This window comes from Asterias rubens, chromosome 5 (genome assembly GCF_902459465.1).
Source record: "Asterias rubens chromosome 5, eAstRub1.3, whole genome shotgun sequence".
In the NCBI taxonomy this organism is placed as follows: Eukaryota; Metazoa; Echinodermata; class Asteroidea; order Forcipulatida; family Asteriidae; genus Asterias; species Asterias rubens.
In genome coordinates this window covers 22012528-22038349 of record NC_047066.1, presented here as the reverse complement: position 1 = coordinate 22038349, position 25822 = coordinate 22012528, and the positions used below count along the sequence as shown (strand labels likewise).

General features: G+C 36.8%; 1 protein-coding gene across 4 annotated transcripts in view; it reads right to left on the bottom strand.

Moving 5' to 3' along the window:
* The window catches only part of LOC117290693 (neuronal acetylcholine receptor subunit alpha-10-like), a 37295-nt gene that overhangs the window by 10952 nt on the left and 521 nt on the right, over positions 1 to 25822 (bottom strand). For 2 of the 4 annotated variants that reach the window (XM_033772218.1, XM_033772220.1), the window contains exons 1-3: positions 19200 to 19438; positions 18445 to 18551; positions 560 to 619 (exon numbers count right to left, since the gene is read on the bottom strand). In XM_033772218.1, coding sequence (XP_033628109.1) covers positions 560 to 619; positions 18445 to 18511 — 127 coding nt within the window. In that variant the 5' untranslated portion in view covers positions 18512 to 18551; positions 19200 to 19438. Of the gene's footprint in view, positions 1 to 559; positions 620 to 18444; positions 18552 to 19199; positions 19439 to 25822 lie in introns of those variants that run through there. The other 2 variants (XM_033772219.1, XM_033772221.1) reach the window with 2 other exon arrangements.

Genomic DNA, 25822 nt, shown 5'->3' with positions numbered 1-25822 from the left:
GAGAAAGAGGTAGTTTCTCACTCAAAGAACTTCCGGCCTGAAACCTTATTATATTAGGCATCTATTAAAAAGCACACAAACTTTCGATGACCAATTCGAAAATTCGATGACCAATTGAGTCCACATTTTCAAAGGTTTGTTGTTTAATGCATGTGTGGATACACCAAGCGAGAAGACTGGTCTTTGACAATTACCAAAGGTGTCCAGTGCCCTTAAAGCAAACCAAAGTTCGTTTAATTCAGAACAAATATACCACATTCGAGATAGACCGAATGTTGAAGTTTAACACTCATCGTAAATGAAACCAGTGCACGGCGATGACACTAAATAATGGAAAAAGGTGCTAAAGAAAATCAGATGTGTTAGCTTTTGAGGAACAGACGAGCTTTTGCTTGGTGTTATTAATGCAATAAAGTGAGAAGTACCCTAAATAAACATCAAAATGACAAGCTTCACTACCTCAACAACTGCCACATACATAACGCACATGCAAACAATGAAGTGAAATAAGAGTGTCATTTTAATTATGCCAGCCGTTTGTGCAGATGTGAGTGTTTACCATCTTTGTTGAATTTTTCACCATTTTGGGTTCCGGCCTTCACTGTGTCCGTCACTACAACTAAAACAATAAACACACATCATCTAAAAGGTTCTGTTTGTAATTAGTGCAGAGGATAAAACGGCATGCAGTTCCTTGTGCTAGTATAAGAAAATCTAAAGTTAACAAACTTGCAGGAACAACCATGTATAGTTTAAAAAAATTTTGGGAAAGTATTCAGTGTTTACAAAATACAAATTAATCAGATAGTACTTCTAGGGCTCCGTATTTTGACTCTTCATTACGACGCGTAGTGTGGATCTACGTGGATCTAAAATTATTAAGGTGGCATTTCCAGAGCCCCGTAAACAGTGAATCCAAAATGGCAACCAATCTACAAGAATTAGAGATGCTTTTTTAATTCTAGGATTCGGCTTTTGAATCGGCTTCCGGGCTCCGTTCTCTCGTCTGAGTCTGAAGCCCTGAACTCAAAGCACGCGCAATATTGTAAAACAACCGCGGGGCCAAGCTAGTCTGAGCCGAATCTGGTTCAGACGCCGTGTCTTCGAAAAGGGCCTTTGCGAACTGTGATTCTACAGAAGGTCATGGCATTTCCGGAGATCCGTAGAAAAAAAAATGAATCTACACAAAATAATAACTGTGGATGATGGAGACGGTTGGCCTTGCACGTAATATTTGCTAATGATGATTATTTTGTTGAAGTACCTCCTTCATCTGTAACTAATTCAAGGCTGTTTTTAATTAAATTCAGATCAGTCATGATTAATTTACGAACTTCTATACGGCCTGTCTTAATCAAGGACTCTGAATTCACAAGAGAGAGGGTGGTACAAAAGAAACTAAACAGACAGCGCAACATCTTTCCATCCTATGTACCTTGATTGAATCTTTACCGTGGTGGTACCGTAATCTTTGATCCAATTTCAATTAGTGTTACAAAAGATAGGGAGGAGATTATAGTCTGGTCCCGATTCGCACTTAGCGTTTAAGTAGTCATAATATTGTGATTGATCATGCAGGGAATACGACACACATAAAAGTGTGATTTTAGATGCCCACTGTTGTGTTACTTGATAAAACAAGAACATAACAAAACAATAACAATTTGCACAAAGCACTATTACATCAAGATCATAGCGCACCTGGTAGAAATTTACATGGAAAGAGGCGGGTCTGAAAGGCACTGGACACTATTGGTAAATTACGCAAAATAGTTGTTATAGCATGAAAACTTACTTCTTTTGGTAACGAGCAATGAGAGAGCTGTTTATAGTACAAAACATTGCGAGAAATGGCTCCCTCTGAAGTAACGTAGTTTTTGAGAAAGAGGTTATTTCTCAAACAAATATTTAACGCCTTTAAGTCTGAAACCTTTTATTAGGTATCTGAAAGCACACAAAGTTTAATTTTTTCTTGCAAGTTCGATGACCAATTGAGCCTTAACGTTCACAGGTTTCTTATTTGATGCATACGTTGGGATACACCAAGTAAGAACACTTGTCTTTGACAATTACCAAACGTGCCCAGTGCCTTTAAATTATGTAACATAATACTTGTTGTAGTTAAACTGACATCATCCTAAAAATGATGGTGTCACTTATTGGGAAAGCAATGTCTTTTTGGTGATTCATAGCAATGATTCACCACATAATGATGTAGAGTCAATGCATTGTTTATGGACTAATCAGTGACATCAGGGATAAGTCACTATAGCCGGCCCTTTCAGAAACCACGGCTTCGGCTTTGGATTCGCTTCAGGCCGTCTGAAGCCCTGAGCGCGTTTACGCAAAAGCACGCTCAAAATGTCAAAACAGTCTCGGGGCAAATCTAGCCCGAGCCGAATTTGAAGCCGAGGCCGTGGTTTCGAAAAGGGCCTATGTGTAACTTAACAGCGATGCCTAATGACTTGAGATACTTCTTAACCTAGACTTGGTTTCAGGTTCATAACCGATTGCCCACCATGCCAAACGTGTCTCACCTCATAATGGTGTAGTAGACTCAATGAATTGTTATGATACCAATCAGTGACATAGTCAACTGTGTAGTTTTACAGCGATGCCGAATGACTTAAATGACTTCCTCGAACCTAGACTTGGTTTCAGCAGTTCCAATAACTGATTGCTCGCTATACCAAACGTGTTTTGAGTTCGAACGCTAATGTAATCCCTTGGCTGGATTTCACATAGGAGTTAAGACTATAGTTAGTCTTATCTTAACAAGTTACTCGTCCTAACTTAGGACTACATATAGACTTAAGTTTTTAATATCTCACAGGACTAGTAAGTTAGGACTAGTACTAGTTAGGACTACCTTTAGAACTAGTCCTAACTCTTTGTGAGATCGACCCCCGGCTGTGGAATAAAAGGGTACAAGGACAACATTGGTACACTGCAGACGGGGGGGGGGAGGCAATGCTACCACCATTGGATTGGTCTCATTAAGATACCAAACAGAGATTCAAAACTAACATCAAAGGTCTCGTTCAAATAACACAAATGTGATTCTTTGTGCATAAATTAGTGTTTTTTTGGCACCGTGCACATTTTAATATTTTGTTGATATGTGTGACAATTCCAATTGTGTCTATTTAACCCCATTTGTGTAGTAGTTTTACATAGACCAGTATATATCTGCCACTCTATGGAGTTAAACAAATAAACTTCAGTATTAGAAGGTCTTCTGAGCCACAAAAAAAATAGTGGATTAAAAAACACAAAACTGCTAGTATATTATGCCAAGCAACAATGTTTCAAGGCTAGTTCTTTTCTACGTTACCATGGCCATTTTAATACTACGGAATAATAACATGAGGGGAAGAAACTTTCTTGAGTGGCAACGAGAATTGTTTCAAAGGAACGGTTTTTTTTTGAGGGAACGAAAAATTATTTCGAGGGGACGAAACATACATTCGAGGGAACGAAAAACCTGGCTAATACCCAACCTATTTTGTGACCTTCCCCTTGACTCCCTACCAAATTGACGCCGACTAGTCATTTGGAATGCGGATGATATGTTGTTTATGCTGGTATCTCACTCATTGCATCGCAAATGTTGGCCGAAAAGGCTTTACAATTTAGCTTCCCAAACCAAAATAATAGCTAAAGAAACTGATATGCGATTTCGAATAAATCCCGAGTCTGTGAATCACAGATGGAGGAATCCACAAGAAAACACCAGATGAAAGATGGATACCTTCTTCAAACAACTGAAGAAATCCTTGTGCAAACAGGCTCACAATTATTTTTTTACCGTCTGTGAAACTAGGTCTACTGTTATTAAAACCTCGACGGTAGCCCTGAACAAAATCCCCTGAGCTGTTAAATTACCCAGACAAACGGGACACCAGTATGCGGTATTCACACGCTATACATAACCTTTCAGATATGAATATGTTAAAGGAAAAATACATACATAAATTGTAAATGATCGAAAACCTTTTAAAGATTTTCCAATCTTACATATTTATAAGCTGAATAACAGTAGTATAGATCGTGGTAAATAAGACGCAGAATGTGTGTCAAATGACCAAGACATGGTCAAGGTGACCAAGAAATGAGTCAAGATGACTAAGAATTGGGTCAAACTGTCGCAGAATCTAGGTTTTTAAACAGGTTGCGTGAACCCAAGTTATTGTGTTCCTCGAAAGTGTGTTTCTTTCCCTCCAACATTGTTCCCTTGAAAATACCGTTTCAAAGCAGGGCCCAATTTCATAGAGCTGCTAAAGCACAAAAAGTAGCTAAGCATAACAAAAGTATGCTTGCCAGGGTAAGCTTTTACTGGTATCTTGCTCATTTATGCTTAGCAGACAGTTGTTAAGAAATATTTTCTGCTTCAGCAGCTCTGTGAAATTGGGCCAAGTGTTTAGGCCAGTAAGACAAACGTCTATGTCATGTAAATCAATGCACGGATATGCTTCAAATAGTCTATCTGGACAGACTCAGCTACTGAACTACAAAATCTCCAAGGCTCAGCTCATCAAATTAAATCCATCTTATACCTGATGATCTATCATCCACAACATGCTACGGTGATAGATCATTGGCAAGTTGCACTCAGCTCATCTTCTCCCGTAAAGAACCCGTCACAACGAATCCTTGAGACGTTTCTAAGTAACTTCTCATGATGTGCTTAGCCGCATTGGCTTGTCTCTATGCTAGTTTTACCTTTAAACAGTGAGTCACATTCTAAAGGTATAGACCCTACCTTTGGTTTTTGGAATGTTCGATTGAATTAGTCAATGAAGGTGGATGTATACAATAAACGTTGTCAAAGTTCATTCAAAGGGTCGCATTTTTGAGGTAGCTATTTGCCGAAAATCCGGAGGAATACATGCAGGAAAAATAAACCCTGATAAGAATCAGTAACGGTTCTCAGGTTCAAATTTTGGAGCAATAAAACTGATATATTTTTAACATAGTTCAGTTCAGTTCAGTTCAACAACATTTATTTCCAGTTCCTGATTCAATATAAATACGATGTTAGCAAAGTTATACACACAATGCAGGAAATTGGGGGTGCTGATTGGTTATGAGATAAGAGGCTGGGTGATGTGACTTCTTCTATTTTCTTCCTCCATGAACCAAGTAAGCACAGCTTGCTTTAGGGAGTGCCCATACAAATAAAAGATCCAATACAAATACAATAGAGTTAATACAGACTGAGCAGACAAAGCACGAAGCACAAGACTAACAAAGACCTGGACAACAAAGACCCACAACATTCTATTGGTTAGGTCCTACACTCAAGTAAGAATGCAAATGAAAACAAGATTACAGAGTGAAAAAAGAAAGTCCATTTTGAAGAAGGAATGACTTAAGATTACGTTGAAAACTGAACTGAGTCTGGCTCGAACCAGTGGAGAGGCCCAGAGTGCATAATGCTATGTTTAAAGGCAGAGGTCCTAAACTTTAAGAAATGTAAAAGGGAAGAATACCTGGTAGAGTGGCTGTGAACATTATATTTTGGTTGAACATTTTTTACAAAATGTTCGGGAAGTTGATTAAAATAGTGTTTATAAATAAAATTAACAAAAAATAATAATAATAACCCATAACCCACACAAAAATAACCCAATCCATAACCACATTACTTCGAAGTAAAATGTTTCTCAAAATGCTTCACAGAATAGAAAGTTGCTACTAAGGCATCTATAACCAAAAGTACTTGTCGCCATTGATGTTAAGACTGGTTAGTTAACTGCCCTTTAATGTAGTTGTCGGTGTCACTCTTTTTCATTTCCAAGTAGGGCCTACAGCATAATCTTTCAGGACTCGTTTATAGAGAATAAAACCAAGTAAAAGTCGGGTGTGCAAATTGAACAAATACATTATTTGCGCATAGACGGAGCCATGGGAAATGGTTAATAAAAATCATCCACACAAATGCATAATTTATAAATGGTAATAATGACATTCTATCGATAACAATTTTACCGGTATTAAATGAAGTCAGACGTGGTGTAATTCCCCTTTATATGTAACTTAACACATGACAATACCAAACATGTAGTTCAATTAAACAATTTCACAAAATATGACCCCGGGTCATATAAGCACCTGTAGAGGGTGTGTGTGGGGGTGGGGGGCAGCAAATGTCAGAATTGTCTATACCCCTAGAACCCCCACATGTCCACCTCCACATGTCCACCTTTATTGTTTCTTAAGTTTACGATATTGAATTTAGCCCCAAACCATTGCATCCACAGTCAAGCAACTATGTTCCCCTTACGACCAAAGGCCAATTTCATAGAGCTGCTAATTAGTCGAAATTGTGCCTAAGAAACTAGCTTGATTGCTTAACACGTGCTACTCGCCAAAATCATCATTCAATGACAATTTCTTTCCCTTAACATTACCTGTCAACTTGTATTTTTTGTAAAAAGTTCTAAAGGTTTAAACGTAGTCAAACTAGTGCCTCCTTTAATTCTAAGCTTCCCCATTGTCCACCTCACAGACTATCAGGTCTGGTGATGCCGCTGCGCACCTGAAGCTGGAATACTTCCTCTAAAGCCCAACACGTGCATTTTAATATAAATTTGTCAGCTGAGACCCTCCAGGTCAGTCTTAAAGCTGATTGTGATGAGTTTAGAAGTGAAAAGTGCAGAGCATGTAATATTGGCTTGGGACCTGACATCAATCTTGATACCACAGGTCTCACAATGTGAAAACACATTAAGTCCTTTACCGGAGGACATTTACCTCAGTCATACAGGGGTTGGAGAATCCACCATTAAGCCATGCAGTAATTGTCAGCTGCAATATTCATTTTTAATGGTCGACTGAATTCGCATAGAATTATATCCTCAAACTACATTTACCTCCCAGCCTACAGGCCTAAAAAAAAGTCCCTCTTTGAATTGTTTTTATGACCAACAAGCCATGCAGAAATTGTCAGCTGCAATATTCATTTTTAATGGTCGACTGAATTCGCATAGAATTATATCCTCAAACTACATTTACCTCCCAGCCTACAGGCCTAAAAAAAAGTCCCTCTTTGAATTGTTTTTATGAACAACAGTATAAAAAATGGTTGATCCTCTAGATTTACGATCAACAAACAATTATTCTGTCAATTTTTGCTTCAGACCACGGTCGAGGTCATATTATTTCCAGAGGACAACGACTTAATTGGAGTTACGTGTACTTTTATGAAAGTCCTTTTACTTTATTACTGGTACACTTGCAGGTACCATATTTAAATCTCTTGTGAGTGAGTGATAGGCCTGTATAAAGAGTCGCTATTTTGGTATCGACGTTTCGAGTATGCTCTGCTCGTCTTCAGGAATTTAGCAAACCAAAATAGTAGTATCTCAGATGAAACATTTTCTTTTTTACTTTTGGTAAATAATTGGTATCGACGTTTCGAACATGCTTTGTTCGTCTTCAGGAATTTAGCAAACCAAAATAGTAGTATCTCAGATGGAACATTTCTTTGGACTTTTGGTATATAACTGGTGTCGACGTTTCGAACAGGTTTTGCCCGTCTTCTGGAATTTAGCAAACCAAAATAGCAGTATCTCAGATGGAACATTTCGTTTGACTTTTGGTATATAATTGGTAACGACGTTTCGATCATGCTACGCTCGTCTTCAGTAGTAGTATCTCAGACTGAGTATTTCATTGGTCTTTTGGTACTTGACTCAAGTTTAAAACAATACTTCTAAATTGGAATGGGCACGGGCGAAAATTCGTGCATTTGCGTACACACAAATGTTTTTTTTACACAGGCTTACAAAATTTGCAGTTGTTGTTTACGAACATCCTAGTTGGTATGATACTACTCTATAATTGCAGAGGTCCTTGGTTCGAATCCTACCCGAGTAATATGCCTGTGACTTGATATTTCACAAAACTTGGAAAAGTTCCGAGTTTACAGTGCTCACACACATCGGTATATATGAATGAGAACAAAATATCCCCGATGCAAAGTGTGAACTGTAGTTATTTTGTAAATCTTTACTTAAAATCAGTAAAGATATATAACTCTTTTTCTATGTAAACATGAATTAAGTAAGTTTGACTGATTTAATTGATAAGGAATACTGTTTGTGAAGAGTCAAGATCTTTACGATTTTCAAAGGTCATTTATAGCAAGTTATAAAAACACGACAGTTTGGGGAGCAAGGTATGCTCAAGAGAGCTTATTATTCATGCACTTATCAATCAATTAATTGGAATATTGCATCTAGAATTTCCTTCACCTATCTTTGTATTGTTTAGAGAGCCACGTTGTTCTTCGTGGCCCCCGGGGCTGGATGTATCTTCTTGAGATCCTTTTATCCAAAGAATTATATTAAGATGTCACCCGAACAGAAATTTGGCGAGGTGGTATTTTGGGTACGTAGTTGGAGTCATGGTGTGCACAAATCGAGCGTTAAGTAAACGTTTAGAGTAATTATTCACTTTATGCAAATCTTTAGTAACGAGAATTTGCATATTTTGTTTTGTGAATAATTAATTTAAAACGTTTATTCAACGCCCGATCTTCTACTTTCCCACCATGACTTCAACTACGTACCCAAAATACCACTTTGCCAAATTCCTCTTCGGGTTAAGTATTTAACAACAAAAATAATAAGACACATCCAACCCTGGGGGCCATGAATCATAAAGTGGCTCTCTAAAAAAGCTAAAGACAGATGAAAAACCACTACAATTTTTACTAAGTTGACAAGCGAATGACAATATATCTCTCGTTCAAACCACTGTGGGCGTTTCAATAACGATACCTCCGTTTTACTAAAGGGTATCATGAAACAAATTTAAACAGTAGATCCATCTTCAACACAATTCTGGCTTGTACGCCCCAAAACCCCTATTACTAGTATTTATATTGTTCAGATGACCCACTGAAGAGATTTTCCCACGGTACCAGCGCAAACCTCGCCTAGTTGTTATACCATGGTTTCATACTCCCACCATTCAACTTTTCAAATCCTACGGAAATGATCCTCCCAACTCGGCAAAGCACACACAGTGTAAAATAAACGCCAAGCTGGCAACAGCAAATCTCTCTCATGTAATATATAAACATTGGTTTGATGTCGTGAATGATGAACTGCACAAAATAATAAAGAAATTGTGAAATAAGCAATAAGCTAAATAGCCGTATTTAGTGCTCAATTTGAGGCATGGTGTACCACCCCCGTTCGTCTTCATTGTTTTCTTGAAATCTCAGGAATTCTTGACAGGATTTTAAGGCCGGTACTTTTACCAGATGAAAACAATTAGTTTTAAAGTACGGGTACATTGCGATGGGCATCATCTGTCATTTATCGGGCAAAGTTTACTTCCCAGGATTCGAACCCACATCTTTGTTATTGCAAGTGCTGCAGGCTAACCACTTGACTACAGTGACGTTATACTGCATGGATGGCCTCTGTTTGGCAAAAAATATTGCATTTCCCCCTAAACAAAATCTAATTCATTTACCTTATAGACTGAAAGGTTTGAACAAAAAACGGTCATGGCTATACGGCTACCAAGGCAAACAAAAAAGATTCAATTTGTTTGCATTATTAATACTGTTTATACAGGGGAATATTCAGATGGCCCAGCCATGGATCCCTGGTTTTGACTGATCAATCAATTAGAGGAAAATATGGGTCAATGCTGTTTCCTATTAACAGTCTCATTAAGACCTAGACCCACTCTCAATATCATGCTGTAGTTTCCAATAAGGTAACGATAAGAAACACAAAGGTGAAATTTCCGCATGTAGGACATGCACAAAGCTGATTGCTTATCCGTTGATATGGCAACCTTAGGAATGGCTTACTTTTTGTAATAAGTTGTGACGGTTCAAATTAGATATACGGTACGTTTGAAGGGCTACAAGATAATGAGGAAAAAAAACTTGACATGTGATCCGGCTTGTATAGCAGAATAAATTAACAACTAATAATTTATATTGACATTAATTTCCTTTTATCGCATGCCAATTTTGAAGGTGCTTAAACACTTCAAAGCGATAACAAATCCTTTTTTCGCAAACTAGTAAAATCTTTCTCGTAAACCAGTTTTTCTCCCGTAAACCACTTATATCTTTCTTGTAACGTAGCTAAAGGAGATGCGATTTGGCCTTGACCCCTATATTCGATTTTATAAGAGTGTAATTCCTTGAATTAGACCGCGACTCTAAAACGGAACAACACATGCGTGTCTTCGGCATCAATTCTTTTTTAAGAAAAAAGGCGACAAAGATCACTTTCTTATAAAAGTTCACGATACATGCTCTTCCGTGTTTTGATATCTTAATTCATTACTTGTGGTTGGTGTTTGACATCATCCAATGCTAGTTTCTGTTATCTAGTTGGTAATCCACACGTCTGAAATACATCAGGGAAATTATCCATAATAGTTTTTGTATGGAGATAGTATTACAGTCAGAAAACGGTTCAAGCGATAGTGATTTATTGGCGTCCTTTTTTAAAGTGATTCTGAGAATTGTTAATAAAACGGTGTTATGTTCAAATGACTTAATGGCTCGCTGGCACTATAAACCAGTCACAGCAGACGTCAACATAGTAATCTCACAATAGACTGAGCATGACTTGTTCGTATCGAAACAGAGAAAACATCTCGAGCGAAGACAAATTATATTTTCGCTGAAATCAAATCTTCCTTTCAAATTCTATGTACTCAAATCTCTTGATAATATCAACTAGACACCAAGACAAGTTCTCTAAATAACCGCAGACAAAATATATAATTATTGATACCTCACCATGCAATGCCTGAAATCCTATATAAAGCAATTATACAGACTCATTGCATATTATAATACACGCTATATCAGGCCTGATACTTCACGGAGGCAACGAAGGCAATTGCCTCCGTTGCCCCTGGTCATTGCCTTGGTGCCCGTGAAATGCCACAGTAGAAATTTACAATCCCCTCATATAGGGTGCCCTTTACCTAGGAGAAAATGCCTTGGTCCCCTTGCCCTTTCAAAAACGAAGCATACAGGCCTGCAATTTGGTAAAACAAAACTAAATCTTGTGATCGTAGATTAATTAGAAATTCTAGATGCCAATCCAACCCGAATTTGAGCGCCCATTACAGGTTTAAAGCGAAGGTATGCCTATACGTTTGGTCTCACTCTTAATCTTAACGGCAACAAACAAATTTGGTTCAAAGCCTACAGCAGCTTTTGAAAGTAATATAGTTTGAGAAACATTTCACTTAGACGTAATGTGGTTATGTAATAAATCTAATTTTAATCTGAGAAGCGTTACTGTAGTAACGCCTCTCAGTTTGTGTATTCCCATAGGGATTATTTTTCCTGCTCGGACATCGTTCTAGATTCTCGGTGCCCTGCGAAAAAGCCACCACCTTTTAAAACTAACATTTTTTCACAAGTGTTATTGTAAACGTCTACATGTATGTATGATTAAAACAATTGACATGTTAAATTAAAACAAAAGTAGGCCTATACTTTGCCCTTATTGACAAAATTCGTCGATTAGCTCAAAGACGCGATCACCTTTTGAATCTAAATTATCACATTGAAAATTATTGTATGCATCTACATTTAAATGGGATTAAAGACACTAGACACTATTGGTAATTGTCAAAGACTAGCCTTCACAGTTAGTGTATCTCAACATATGCATAAAATAACAAACCTGTGAAAATGTGAGCTCAATCGGTCATCGAAGTTGCGAGATACTAATGAAAGAAAAAACACCCTTGTCACACGAAGTTGTGTGCTTTCAGATGCTTGATTTCGAGACCTCAAATTCTAAATCTAAGGTCCCGAAATCAAACACGTGGAAAATTACTTCTTTCTCGGAAACTACATTTCTTCAGAGGGAGCCGTTTCTCACAATGTTTTATACTATCAACCTCTCCCCATTACCTGTTACCAAGAAAAGTTTCATGCTAATAATTATTTTGAGTAATAACCAATAGTGCCCACTGCCTTTAAAACAATACAACGGTAAACACAGGTTTACTTTGCCTTTAATGACAACAGGCTCGTCAGTTTGGCAAAATTCTGACAGCACCCCACAAACATTCAACACATTAACATTGTGATCGCGTGCGAGTTTCCTTTCCAATTAATATGGCTGAGCTATTATGATTTAATTATAAACCTTCACAGACTGGTTTACAAACAAGCTAATCGATATTGGTAAATGACCTGTCTGGGAGGTTCAATATTATCTGGGGCTTAAGGGTTTAATGGTTCTGAGTAGGGAGATCCTGTCCCTGCCCCCCCCCCCCCAACCCAACCTGCACCCCCCCCCTCCGCAATGCTATTCTGCGATAAGATATAACCAGGTTTAAAGGCACTGGACATGTTTGGTAATAATTGCCAAAGACCAGTATTCTCACTTGTTGTATCCCAATGATGCAAAACATACAAACCTGTGAAAATGTTGGCGCAATTGGTCATCGAATTTGCAAGAGAATCATACAAACAAACACCCTTGCTGCATTACTTTGTGTGCGTTTAGATGCAAAAATAAAATGCTCGAACTGAAGTATTTTATTATTTGAGTGAGAAATTACCCCTTTCTCAAAAAACTATAGTACTTTATTATAGGAAGCCAATTTTCACAATGTTTTATACTATCAACAGGTTGCTCGTTTAATACCAAGTCAGTTTTTATGCTAAAAATTGTTTCGAGTAATTACTAGTGCCCATGCCCTTAAGAGGAGAGTTTTTTAAGTGCATTTTTGTTGTAGTGTCTGTCAACAGAGTGTTGCAGTCAAATCTTCTACGTAGATACAGTTTGACGTCTGACAGTGACTGACTAATAAATTAAATTGGCACAAAAAGGCTTTTGACCCGTTTGTCAATTTTTATCAAAACACATGTCTCCTTATAATGGGATGCTCAAAGGAGAAAACTGTTGAATTGATCAATGAATTTGTTTTCATGAAGACACTATGGAAATTTGTAGAATAAGGATCAAATGCATATTTTGGAGGGACATTATTGCAACAGGTGTATTTGTAATTTGTATGTTTTGTTTATCTTTCCCCAGACAACAAATCAAAAGAAGTTAAAATAAGTGATATAGAAAGAACACCATGTAGATCTACACGAAAATCCTCTTGAAATTTTTCAGAAAAAAACCCTGAGTGTGCTTAGTCGACGTTTCGATCAATATGCTATACTGCCCTAATGTTCTCTTGAAGACAATCAGAGCATACTGATCGAAACGTCTCGTTGGTGAACTACAAGTTCATTTCAGGATCATCACAACACACAAAGAGATCATTACACTGTGATACCGCAAACCTTACAAGCCTATGTCCACCATTATGCACGGTCAGTTGAAATCCCAATAAAATTTTAATTGGTTTTTCGAGAAAAAGGGTTTTAAAAATCATTATGTTTTATCGAACAATCTACATAAATTATACTTTTATGCTCCGATAACACGAGAATGATTTTTTTTTTTAACGTATGAACAAGAGTTTTCAAAACAATAAAGTTTTATTGAGCAGTCTGTATTATACTTTTTTACTCCAGGTAGAACGATAATGATTTTATTAATGTATAGAACAAGAGTTTTTAAAATCATTAAGTTTCATTGAGCAATCTGCATATTTGTATGCTCCAATATAACACGAGAATGATTTTTGTTGACTGTATAGAAAAATAGTTTTCAAAATCATTAAGTTTAATTTACCAACCTGCGAAATTAGTTAAACTTTTATGCTCCACTAAACACGAACAAGTATTGGTTGACTGTATAGAACAAGTGTTTTTAAAACCATTAAGTTTTATTGAGCAATCTACATGAATTATCCCTTTTGCTTCAATATATTACACGAGAAAGTATTGGTTGAAAGTAAAGAACACGAGTGTGTAAAGTCATTAAATTGTATTGGACAATCTGCACAAATACTTTTATGCTCCAATAACACGAAAACAATTTTTTTGAAAATGTATATATCGCATACAGATGGTTCATTTACATTCAGAATTATTTCCCACTATATTTGTATAATGGTTTGACAGTCGCTTGACATTTTCGCTAATCACACATTGTGAGGTGTACACAATACAACACTCGTGGAAGCTATGAACGATAGAGCAAATGTTCACAAAAATGTCCAATAAAACTGCAGGTGGTAGATCTTTGCAAGCATGGCACGTGTCGGGCATTTGACGTGGGTTAGTTTGACATGTATTACAGATCTGTCAGCATCAGGGCCCAATTTCATAAAGCTGCTAATCAGCAAAAAAGTAGCTTAGCACAACAAACCCCACAATGAGGCCACCAGCCAAAATACCATGTCACATTTTGTGACTGGTATCCTGGTCATTTCTGCTTAGCAGACAATTCTTAATCAGTATTTTCTGCTTCAGCAGCTCTATGAAATGGGGCCAAGTGTATCATATAGTGCCTTTATTGAGACAAGGATAAACGCATGTGTCAATCTAGCTTGGACAAAAAGTATTCAGAGTTTACCCTATACAAAAGAGGACAGAAATATATTTCTGTATAGGTTAAAAGAAAGAGCTGCTTAAAACCTTTCCTTTGAACCCCCCCCCCCCCCCCAATTACATGTACTCTTGACTTCAATTGGTCATCGAAGTGACGAGAGAAAAATGAAAAAAGTACACCCTTGTTGAAAAAAATGTGTAGTTTCATATGCCTGTTGAAAATGCTGCAGGCCTGGAGTCTCTTATCATTTGAGTAAAAGTTCACCTCTTTCTCAAAAACTACGTTACTGAAGAGGAAGCCGTTTCTCACAATGTTTTATACATTAGCTCTCCATTGCTCGTTACCAAGTACGTTTTTATGCTAACAATTATGTTGAGTAATTAGCTATTATATGCAACAGTGTCCAGTGCCTTTAAGTGTGAAATGTGGCGTGTGTCTTCAAGATTACCAGAAGAGCTCCTTGGGGACGCCACGTTCGAAGAAACTCGGCAATTTCATCAACAATTGTTTTGGGAATGAATATACAGTCTCAAAATGTCCACAATGTGATTACGTGTGTCACCACACTCACAAACCCCATACAGTCTGCCGAGGAATTAATTTACTTTAATTCCAAATTTATCCAATTTGTGGTCATGGTAGTCATGCACGCTCGCTTCACAAAAACGATAATGAGACAAAAATATATTAATTAATGAAGGACTTTTATCAATTAAGAAAGCTTTTACCACTAACAATGATGAATATGAAATTTAATTTCCTATGTTGGTACTTTGGATTTTTTGTGTACATGTCATAGTAGTTTTTATTTAAAAATGTGTATGCAGCGCAGACTGTGATTACGAATTGTTTGGCAACGAAGTCAATGCTTAATAATTGTAAACTTGATGTTCACAAAAAAATATAATAATTTTTGTCTATAAATAAAGATAAAACAATATAGAACACAAAAAACATCATGAGCAGCAGCAAAGAAGGCGAAGAAGAAAGCACATTAAAGGCACTTGACACTTTTGGTATTTGTCAAAGAACGGAATTCTCACTTGGCGTACCATAATTTGCACAAAATGACAAACATGTTTACAAATATTGGCTCAATTGGTCATCAAAGTGGCTAGAGACTAATGACAGAAAATACACCTTTATTGCACACACTTGTGTGTGCTTTCAGATGCATAATAAAAGGCTTCAGACCCGAAGTCGTTTATTTGAGTGAGGAATTATCGTCTTTCTAAACAGCTACGCTATTTCAGAAGGAGCCGTTCCTCACAATGTTTTATACCATCAACAGCTCTCTACTTCTCGTTACCAAGTAAGTTACTTTATATGCAAACAACTATTATGAGTAATTACAATGGTGTCCAGTGCCTTTGACAGTGTTTTCGACCCCATAAACCAATGACTTCGAACGTTTTGACCTGGATGTTTTGTGCTTGTAAACATTGAGGAACAGACCGCGACATTATTACAAATTCAGAAAGGCTTTAGTAAGCATGATTGACCATTTTATGAAAAATACATAAACTTTACATCAGTTTATGACACACCTGTTAAGGTTTAACTGGATAAATGGCTGAAATGTATTGAGTACTCTCTTAATGTAAAAGAGTGAAAAAGCACTCTTTGAAGAGCCATATGAAGGACAACTCTTTTCGAGTGGTCTTCCACTCTTTGAGATTGAAGTTTGCATCTTTTTGAGTGATTTTTCACTCTGTCCTGGAGTGAAACCCCTCTAAAAGAGTGAAATAACCACCACTCTTTTTGAAGAGCCATATAACGGACAGCTCGTGTTTTTCACTCTTTTACATTAAGAGAGTAGACTTTAAGATAGCACAGCTTTTCAAAAACAAAATCTAAAGTTTGGTTTGGGGCTTTTGTTTGATGTCTAGCAAATAATAATTTTGAGTTATGGTGAACACTATATGACTGAAACGTTTGGTGTGTGTCTTATTTATACCGTACCCTAATCTAGTGTGATAGTTCTGTTATTATTATCACAAGAACCACAGCTTAAATTATGTTGTTGATAGTAGAATCTCATCAGACGTTCCTCAAGTTTGTCTGCTTTCAATGCATAACATCTGGGAATATTTTAAGACAAAGTGTGCATTTGGGTTTTGGAGCCGTTCGATTGTTTTAATCTTATATAACGGAAAGTCTAATCCCTAAAGAATCCACATTCTAAGAAAGCGCTCCCTCTTATTACAATTTTGGCCATCAAAACTGATATCTTTTTACATAGGCCCCTAACCACATTACTTCGAAGTGGATTCGTTCTTCAGATGCTTCTTACTATCAAAGGCTGCTTTAGGCCTATGCTTCTTAACCAAAGGTTTTTGACTATATTAATTTTTAATTATTTATTAATCGTGTATACATTTCCTATGAGCATTTTCTTTTGCTTAGTAATATTGATTGTATAGTTTTTGCTGCTGCACAATATTATTTCTGCTAAGCACATTCGTATGTGCAAATTTTGGCTCCAGTAAACTGAAGGAACGTTTATGATTTTATGCAGTTGGCTCGGCATCAAGATGTCAGGAATGATTTGTCATCAATTTTAGGGTTCTGAGGGGAGATGTATTCTGCATGTAAATTGAGCTTTTCGCTCATCTGAAATGCCTTGCACGTCACTACAAAATTAATGGATGTGTTACTTTTGTGTCGGGCAAACTAGAGTCATTTAACATGAATATTTACACAAAAAAATTATACTGGTGGCGCTGAAAAAAAAGCTTATCGTTAGGCGCATATTGTAAAAGGTTTTCGTTTGTATTTTATATGGAAACAAAAACTAACTATAGGCCTATATATATTCACGATAATGGTGGCGCTGAAAAAATATTCGATAAGCATCTGATAAAAGGTTACTCTGCATGTATTTTATACAGAAACAAAACTGTAGTTTATAACAAAACTATTTACTATAAAACTCTGTATTTTAAACTCAATTCAGAAACGAAATTCAACAGATTATGCAGTCTTTGAAATATTTAAAACCGTGAAATGGAAGTTAACAATTCAGGCTTACATAATTATGGCAAATGTATCCGGCAAATGGACTGTGTAAGTTTTAAAATATGTTGTTGATGTAACCAACCGAGCTATGTAGCTCTAATGAGAGCGGTCTTCCTATTTTGTCAATAATTTTTCCAACATCTTACAAAAAATATATAATCCTTACAATATTGAATCAAATTTTCCCTCATTCAAATATAAACAATTTTAATTGTAAAGGTTATAATGTTTTGGTGGTCATAGATATTTTACAATTTAATAGTTAGTTACCGATTCGTATATGAATCTACTATAAACTAACGAATCACAACAAACTGTGCGTTCGTCGCCGTACGATACTATGAATTGAAGATTCGTAAAAATAATTATATATGCACTATACTTTTTGTCAATGTAGTGTGAAGTAAGTTTAATGTTACCAACTCTAATAATACACCGACTACAGAATGTGAACTATGAAAAGTTCAAATTCACACCTTCGTTGAATAATTTCGAGTAAAAATTAACATATCCCCTACATTCTACAGGAAATGTGCATAACACTTAGAAGTTGTTTCATCTTTAACGCATGAGTGTATACCTACTCTTCATTTCGCCTTTAAGTGGTCATTATTGTGAGGTCAGATATACAAAATAAAAAATAAAAATAGGCACACACATAACAATTAATTCACCATCACAACAAGTGTAAATCACCTTCAACCAAGTTTTTAAGTAAAATGATTACTTTCCGAATACAAATTAACATTTCCCTTATTCTAGAGGAAATATATAGAACACTAAAAAGGTTTTTATCTTTAACGCTTGAGTGTACTCTATAGTTCGCCTTGGTTATAATCGGGAGGTCGGATATGAAAAAACAGTTATAGGCACACATGAACAATTGATTGACCATTACAACAAGTGTAAAATCACCTTCAAACCACACTTTTAAATGAGTTTTTCTTAATAACGTACTCACCGATTTGTGTTGGACCGAGAAGAAAGATCATCAGCACGGTTGATAGACTCAAGCGTCCTCGCTCCATCGTAATCCTTCACCGTAAAGACAGCTTTCAAAGGCAGCGCCTGTGTGAGGAGTAATCAACAAGTATTACGAAACTCGAATGCCGTGGAAACTGAGAGAGGTGTACGAGTGACAAGAGTAGTGGGGCGTGAGCTCTCTCCCCACCCGATTGGCTGAGTGGCCGGAGGACGGGTGAAGTAATTAGGTCCACAGACAAACCGTTATTATCATCAGCATTATGACGAAACGGTTGCTGTGCGTGATGGTTTTAACAAGTGAGCATCGTAACTTGTCGTGACGTTTTGTGGCGGCGACAATAAGAATTTCAAATGAAGGGAAATTATAACAGAAGATAAAATAGAAACTATATTCTCAATGCACAACGAATCTACAGTTGCCCGTATATTCCTAACGAATCAAACAGTTGAGTGTATTTTCGTACGAATCTTAGATTCGTAACGAATTTACAGTAAAGGGTAGATTCGTAAGCATAGTATACATTTTCATCAATAGAAGAGTGAAGTCAAAGAAATAGTTTATTTTAGTTTGGCAATGTAATCGCCTTACCGTCTGATCTGGAAACTAACTCAAAAGGAACATCGGTCCATTTGGTTGGTAAGTTGTTTGCAACAGCTAATTCGATTTTCTCAAAAGGAAATACACACAATACATCAGTAAAAACTCATACAGCACAAAGCCATTGGACTTACGTATCTAATAGTGTCCCGCAATGCGGGCACATTCAATACCTGCAACAGCCGGATGCATTAGGTACACCATACGAGATTATGGTGTCTACATAATACATGAGTCTCCTAAAATACATGTATAGTACAAGCTCAAGGTCGAAGGATGACTTCAAAGCGTTATATAATTCATAATCGCTTCCATATTTTAGAACTTTCCGTAAAGTGACGGTTTAAATAGTGTGCGTCGGTGCGTCCACTGTGATAATTTTCCATACGTTGTAATCATTTATAAGCAGGGGCCCCATACGTCACCGAGTTATGCATAGAGCTGCGTACTAGACTGGTACCCTGTAAAGACAGGTACTGGTTTTACACAACCAGTGGTTTCATTGGATACAATGATTTCATTGGATAAGCGTGCAGTGACGTAAGCTTTCTGTATGTGTTTTGATTGGTCCGAGGTGACGTTTGGCGGCTGCACTCGCGGTCGTCTGCATATGAATCTAGGTGAAATGTGCAAATGCACGGGAATTGACCTTGGCTCGAAGTTTGACGTCAGATGTTCTTAATAATAATAAAAATAATAATTATAATAATAATTTTGGCTTCTTATAACAGCACATGTCCGTCACCCATTTACGCTCCTGGCGCTGTAACATACACTATTTCTTGCCAGATGTGGGACTACGTTTTGAATTATGAGACTCTGATAGCACCATATGTTTTACAAGGTGCTGTGGCGCAACTTGCTGCCGATAAAACCAGGAACTTCCATACTTGAGGCATCTTGGATGAAACTAGTACTTGGATTTTGCATCAGTTACAGTTTCTAACTTATGAAGCTGACACATAATTTTATGGTTACACAATAAGGGTTGGGTCCCGGCGAAAATAAAAAAATCAAGTGGGGTGAAAACCAGTTCACATACAAAGTTCTGCTGGCTGGAATTCAACAGGCAGAGTCCCGTTATTATAACAAATGCGAGAGTGACCTTAATGTTTAAGGCACTGGACACCATTGGCAATCACTCAAAATAATTGTTGGCGTAAACACTTACTTGGTAATGAGCATCGAAGAGCTGTTGATAGTATAAAACATTATGAGAAACAGCTCCCTCTGAAGTAACGTAGTTTTTGAGAATGAGGTAATTTCTAACTCAAATATAATACAAGATTTCAGCAGAAGCCTTTGAAAGCACACAAAGTAATGCAACGAGAATGTTTTTTTCGTTCAATATTCTCCTGCCCAATGACCAATCGAGCCCAAATTGTCACAGGTTTGTTATTTTATGCATTTGGGAAACACAAAATGAGAATTGGCTTTTACAATTACCAAAAAGATGTCCAGTGCCTTCAATGAAAAGGAAACAATCCATGTAGGAAGAAAATTTTAAGACATTCCAATGTAAAACATTGCCCCGTACAACAAATGCAAGCCTTGGAAAAGAATTCCTATCTACATACGAATTGCTACGCATCCAACTGTATAATGTGATCAGACTTAACATTCTTCTTGGCCACAGTTTAGATTCAACCAACCTATGCCAAATCATGTTCATGGTACACTGGGCTAGGCTAGGATTTGACGTTCTCCTACATTATTATTTCATCACTGCAACAGCTTCGGTTTTATCATGGATTTCTTGATGGTGTGAAAAGGGATTGGATGTCCCACCGTATGGTGTACTTGCACAATCATTTAGTTACCACTTTAATAGTCACTCTTCTTGTAATTGCATTTTCAGTGTTTTGCAGTACAGAAGCGCACTACAACCGCCACATGAGTAGCACAAATCTCTCTACTTTTCAGCAGAGCCACCCCAACTCATTTACAGATTATCATTACATGGTGTAAACCTTTCTTGGTAACAGGTAGTGGGGAGAGGTTGATGGTATAAAACAATGTGAGAAACGGCTCCCTCTGAAGTGCCATAGTTTTCGAGAAAGAGGTATTTTTGCACGAATTTGATTACGAGACCTCAAATTTAGAACTTGAGGCATCGAAATCAACCATCTAAACGCACACAACTTCTTGGGACAAGGGTGTTTTTTCTTTCATTATTATCTCTCAAGTTTGATGACCCAATGGTTTATACTCATACAAATTTCCGGTCAGAATTTACCCTAATCTGGGTCAGTACTACCCGAATCTCTGTCGAAATGACACAGACCTACGCTTAATCCAATCTAAATTCCCTTTTGTTTAACCAGTTTCGGATCAACCTGACCCAGTATGGGTCAAGACCCCCTTGAAATTGGAATCCGGTTCAGTACCAAGGGATTATTGAGAGTGGTGTATAACATTAATTGGATTTATTTGTAATCCATGCCTCAGGTTTGCTTCTCGTCCGTACTGGGAGGTTGTATCTATACATTGACTTACATTAAGCAATATTATGCAGGCTGTCATAATTAATTCAATACATAAATCAAAAGAGATAGAAGGTCATACGCTAATCAACAACGAAGCTTGTCCGTTATAAAATACTTGTCCATTATAGCATATACATTTTGCGCTGTGGCCTCGTCTAAGAAAGAGAACTACACTTAAGTTCCTATTTTGTCTATAGTGGTTGTTTAAGGTGGTATGCCTGCAAATATTACAAATTCCCTCACTCCAGAATTATTACCTTGTTTTTTAGAAATTGCCTGTGCAAGGACTTTCGAGCCCTGTTTCATGTTGTAATACCGAAGCTTTACATCATGCGTAAAACACCAATGAACGGTGACACTAGACAAATCCAAATTTCACAAAGCTGTTAAGCAGAGAATCTGCTTGACACATTTCTTTGCTAAGCAAACATTTAGTGGAGCAACAATCGCAACAATGTAAACTTAATGTAATTTTAGTGTTTCTGTCAAGCATGCCTTTTCTTTGCTTAGCAAGTTTTGTGCTTACAGGCTGGGCTAATCTCTTAACAATTTCTTGCTTAGCAGAAACGAGTAGGATACCAGTCACAAATTGTACATTGTGACGTATTCTGGCTGATGGCAACCGTAATCGGGTAAACATTATGTTGCTGTGCTTTTAGCTACTTGGCCAAAATCTTTAATTTCGTAACAATCAATAAATCAATCAATCAGTTTAATATCACAGTATTCAAAATCACAATCAAAATCATATCAAAGGCAAAGATAATAGTTGTTTTATAAGATTAATTAAACGAAGGATAGGCATGGATATTCATGAAACTGTGGAGGGACACCATAAGCAAAGCTTGTGAGCTTTGGGTCCGTCCCTGAGCAAGCGTGTGCATTGAGCCGATAATTATGTTGATGTCTTGTGGAAGAGACCACTCCGGCAGGTAGGAAAAATGTTCCTTGGGATGTAAGGACAGGTGTGTTCAAAAGGCTCAATGTACAAGCTGCTAACAAAGGCTGAGGTCGCAGACAATAAAGTCAACGTTCCGTAACTAATCAGAAACATCATGCCCTTCCAATAAACGTTAATGGTCTTTTAATACAGGCGGTACTGCGTGTCCTTTGGGCACTTACTGGCGATTTTTTTTTCATAAATTAAATTACTGTGAAAGAAGCAATTGATCTGAAGAGTAATGGTAATATTGCACGACATTGTGTGGTGAAATCTTTTGTTCAATAGACATAATGAGTGATCATTTGGTCGCTTTTAATGGGGGTGAACTCTGTTATTAATAATACCTGTGGTGTTGAATGATGATTGAAATGTACAATAGAAAAATTACTTTTTCGAGTTGCTGTGTGGTTTCATAAAGAATACAAACCATTTGCAAATGTCTACAGTTTGAAAACAAATCATGTAATTGTTAAAGCCAAATCTGAAATGATTTCATTTTGTTGTGATATGAAATTTTATTAACAAAGTTAGAAGTTACTGCCGAATACAAATACTCAATTTATGGAACTTGTTTCCATGCAAAACGTCTTTAAAAACACTGGACACCTTTGGTAGTTGTTATTAGACCATGTTAAGACCAGTATACTCACTTGGTGTACTCGCAACATATGCATACAAAATAACAAATATGTGAACATTTGGACTCAATTGACGATGCAAGAGAATAATTAAAGAAAGAAAAAACAAATTTGTGTGCTTTCAGATGCCTCATTAAAGGCTTCAGTCCCGAAGTGTAAATATTTGAGTGACAGATTACCTCTTTCTTAGAAACTACATTACTTTAGGGGGGGGGGGGGCGTTTCTCACAATATTTTATACTATCAACAGCTCTCTATTGCTCGTATACCAAATAATAAGTTTTTATGCTAACAATTATTTTGATTAATATTAGCAATAGTGTCCAGTGCATAATGTTGGCTTTCTCTTCAGTCACTCTTACTCACACATCCCTCACAGTAAAAGCAAACATTTACTGTCTGCATCTTTCCTAATGCCAATTATGTTATTAAAACACACCAGATAGATTCGCACCCACGAGAAAACTTAAATAGTTAATATTTACTTTGAGAATGGCATCAATTAAGGTGCGAATAATATTTAAAGGCACTAAGCAATATTGGTAATTACTCAAAACAATTCGTTAGCATCAAACAACTTACTTGAGACGAGCAATGGAGAGCTGTTGAAAAAATAAAACATTGCTCCCACTGCAGTAATGGAGAGCTGTTGATAATATAAAACGTTGCTCCCGTCTAAGAAAGAGAACTACACGAGTTAAAGATCTTGTACGGCATAAAAATGTTCCCGTGCCATTATACCTAGAAGATGAATTAAAGGAACACGTTGCCTTAGATCGGTCGAGTTGGTCTTTGAAAAGCATTTGTTATAAAATGCATATATGGGTAGAAAGATGCTGTAAAAGCAGAATACAATGATCCACACAAACATGCAGCGAAATTGCACGGTTTTCCTTTTACCTCGTCGACTTTATTATACACGGTCGGCCATTTATGGGAGTCAATCTTTTGACTCCCATAAATGGCCGACCGTGTTAGTTTGCAAAGTAAAAGGAAAACCACGCAATTTCGAGGCAAACTTGTGTGGATCGTTGTATTCTACTTTTTAAACATCTTTCCAACCATATGCAGTTTATAACAAACGGTTGCAAACGCTTTTTTGTAGACCAAGTCGTCCGATCCAAGGCAACGTTTTCCTTTAACGGTAAAAAGACGGCCCGTTTTCCCTACTTATTGTTGAGAGGTACATTTATAGGAAATCTCTAGTGACTTTGCCTTTTTGTCATTGCTCAAACAGCAAACCTTTTAGACTCATGTTACGGTGCTCACTAAATCAAGTAATTCAGTTATAGAAACGTTTAATATTCCGAAAGTATATAACGATTTTATGTAACGTTGTACTCATTCGTTCATTCATTCGTTAGAGGTTTTTTTTTAATTCACGGTGCAGCCAAATGGCCGAATTGACTGATTTAAAAGGAACATACCAACTACATCGCAACATTAAAATCGACTAATAATTAATGATCAAATAAAGTTATCTGAATTTTTAATTTTTATGTGACTGAGGGAAACAGAATTATGCGTCGGCATTTAGCAATTGTTTGAAACTACGGGTTCCTTTTGTCACGTCTCCACCAAATTGTCGGATTAAAGGGAATATACGTTTTGGAAATCACACTTAAAATAAATGACAATAAACACTTTTGGTCAAAATCCTACAGCAGATTTTGAGACAAATTTCACTATTCACTCCCTGCGTGGACATAACTGCTCCAGATTTTCATTTAGCATTTTTAGTTTGATCATGGTTTGATCGAGGTTTTTTTTTATAAGCGGCAACGTTGTAGGACTACACTTTGTAGGAGTATACATAATCCATTAGGCAGGTGGATCAACGCAACCAGTTGACTTAATGCCTCATTTCTTCCAAGGAGTATACTAAAAGGTTTCGGTAATCTACGCTTGCTCTGACTTATAGAAGGAATACAAAGTATAATTACACGGTAAAGTGACCAACAAAGCAATCAGTAACCATAGCAACGTCAGGAGATCAGAAGATACGCTGATAAGCTTAGAAGGTTATTAATTTCACTAATTGTTTCCTGGCGGGCCGCAGCGTTTAGATTTATTATTAAGCTCCACAAGTTAATGCAGATGACAAAGAGAGCTTAATTGTTTTAATGTGTTCTCAGTCTTCTTCTATCATTACAGTTTATATTACAGGATTTTGCGGCAAAACAAAAAACTTATAAAATCCATAAGTTTTAACACTCGGCTCTTTCAATTTTGTTTGAAAATGAATGCTTCGTTGGCAACATTCATCAGTCAAAATGAGTAAACCAATTTCACCATTTCACTGGTCAAATAAGATCATCCAATTTCATTAGGCCGCAAGACTCATTCATTTTCGTAAAAGCCAGTAGCAAGAACTGGTCGACCATTCAATCTCATCAAATGTAAATAGGTATGTCGAAATGTAGGAAATTTATCTGCATGAGAAATGAGGTCTATGTTGCAATGTTGTTTGTGCTAAGCAGGTTTTTTTTTAAAAATTATTCGTCATGAAATTTGGACAAGGGCCCGATTTAATAAAGCTGCTCATGCATAAAAAGTAGCTAAGCACACACACAATCCTGCTTATCGGGATAAGGTTGCCAGCAAAAATATATTGTTACTTGTACCATCTGAGGTTGGTATCTTGCTCATTTTTTTGCTTGGCAAAAGATTATTTGTCAACATTTTCTGCT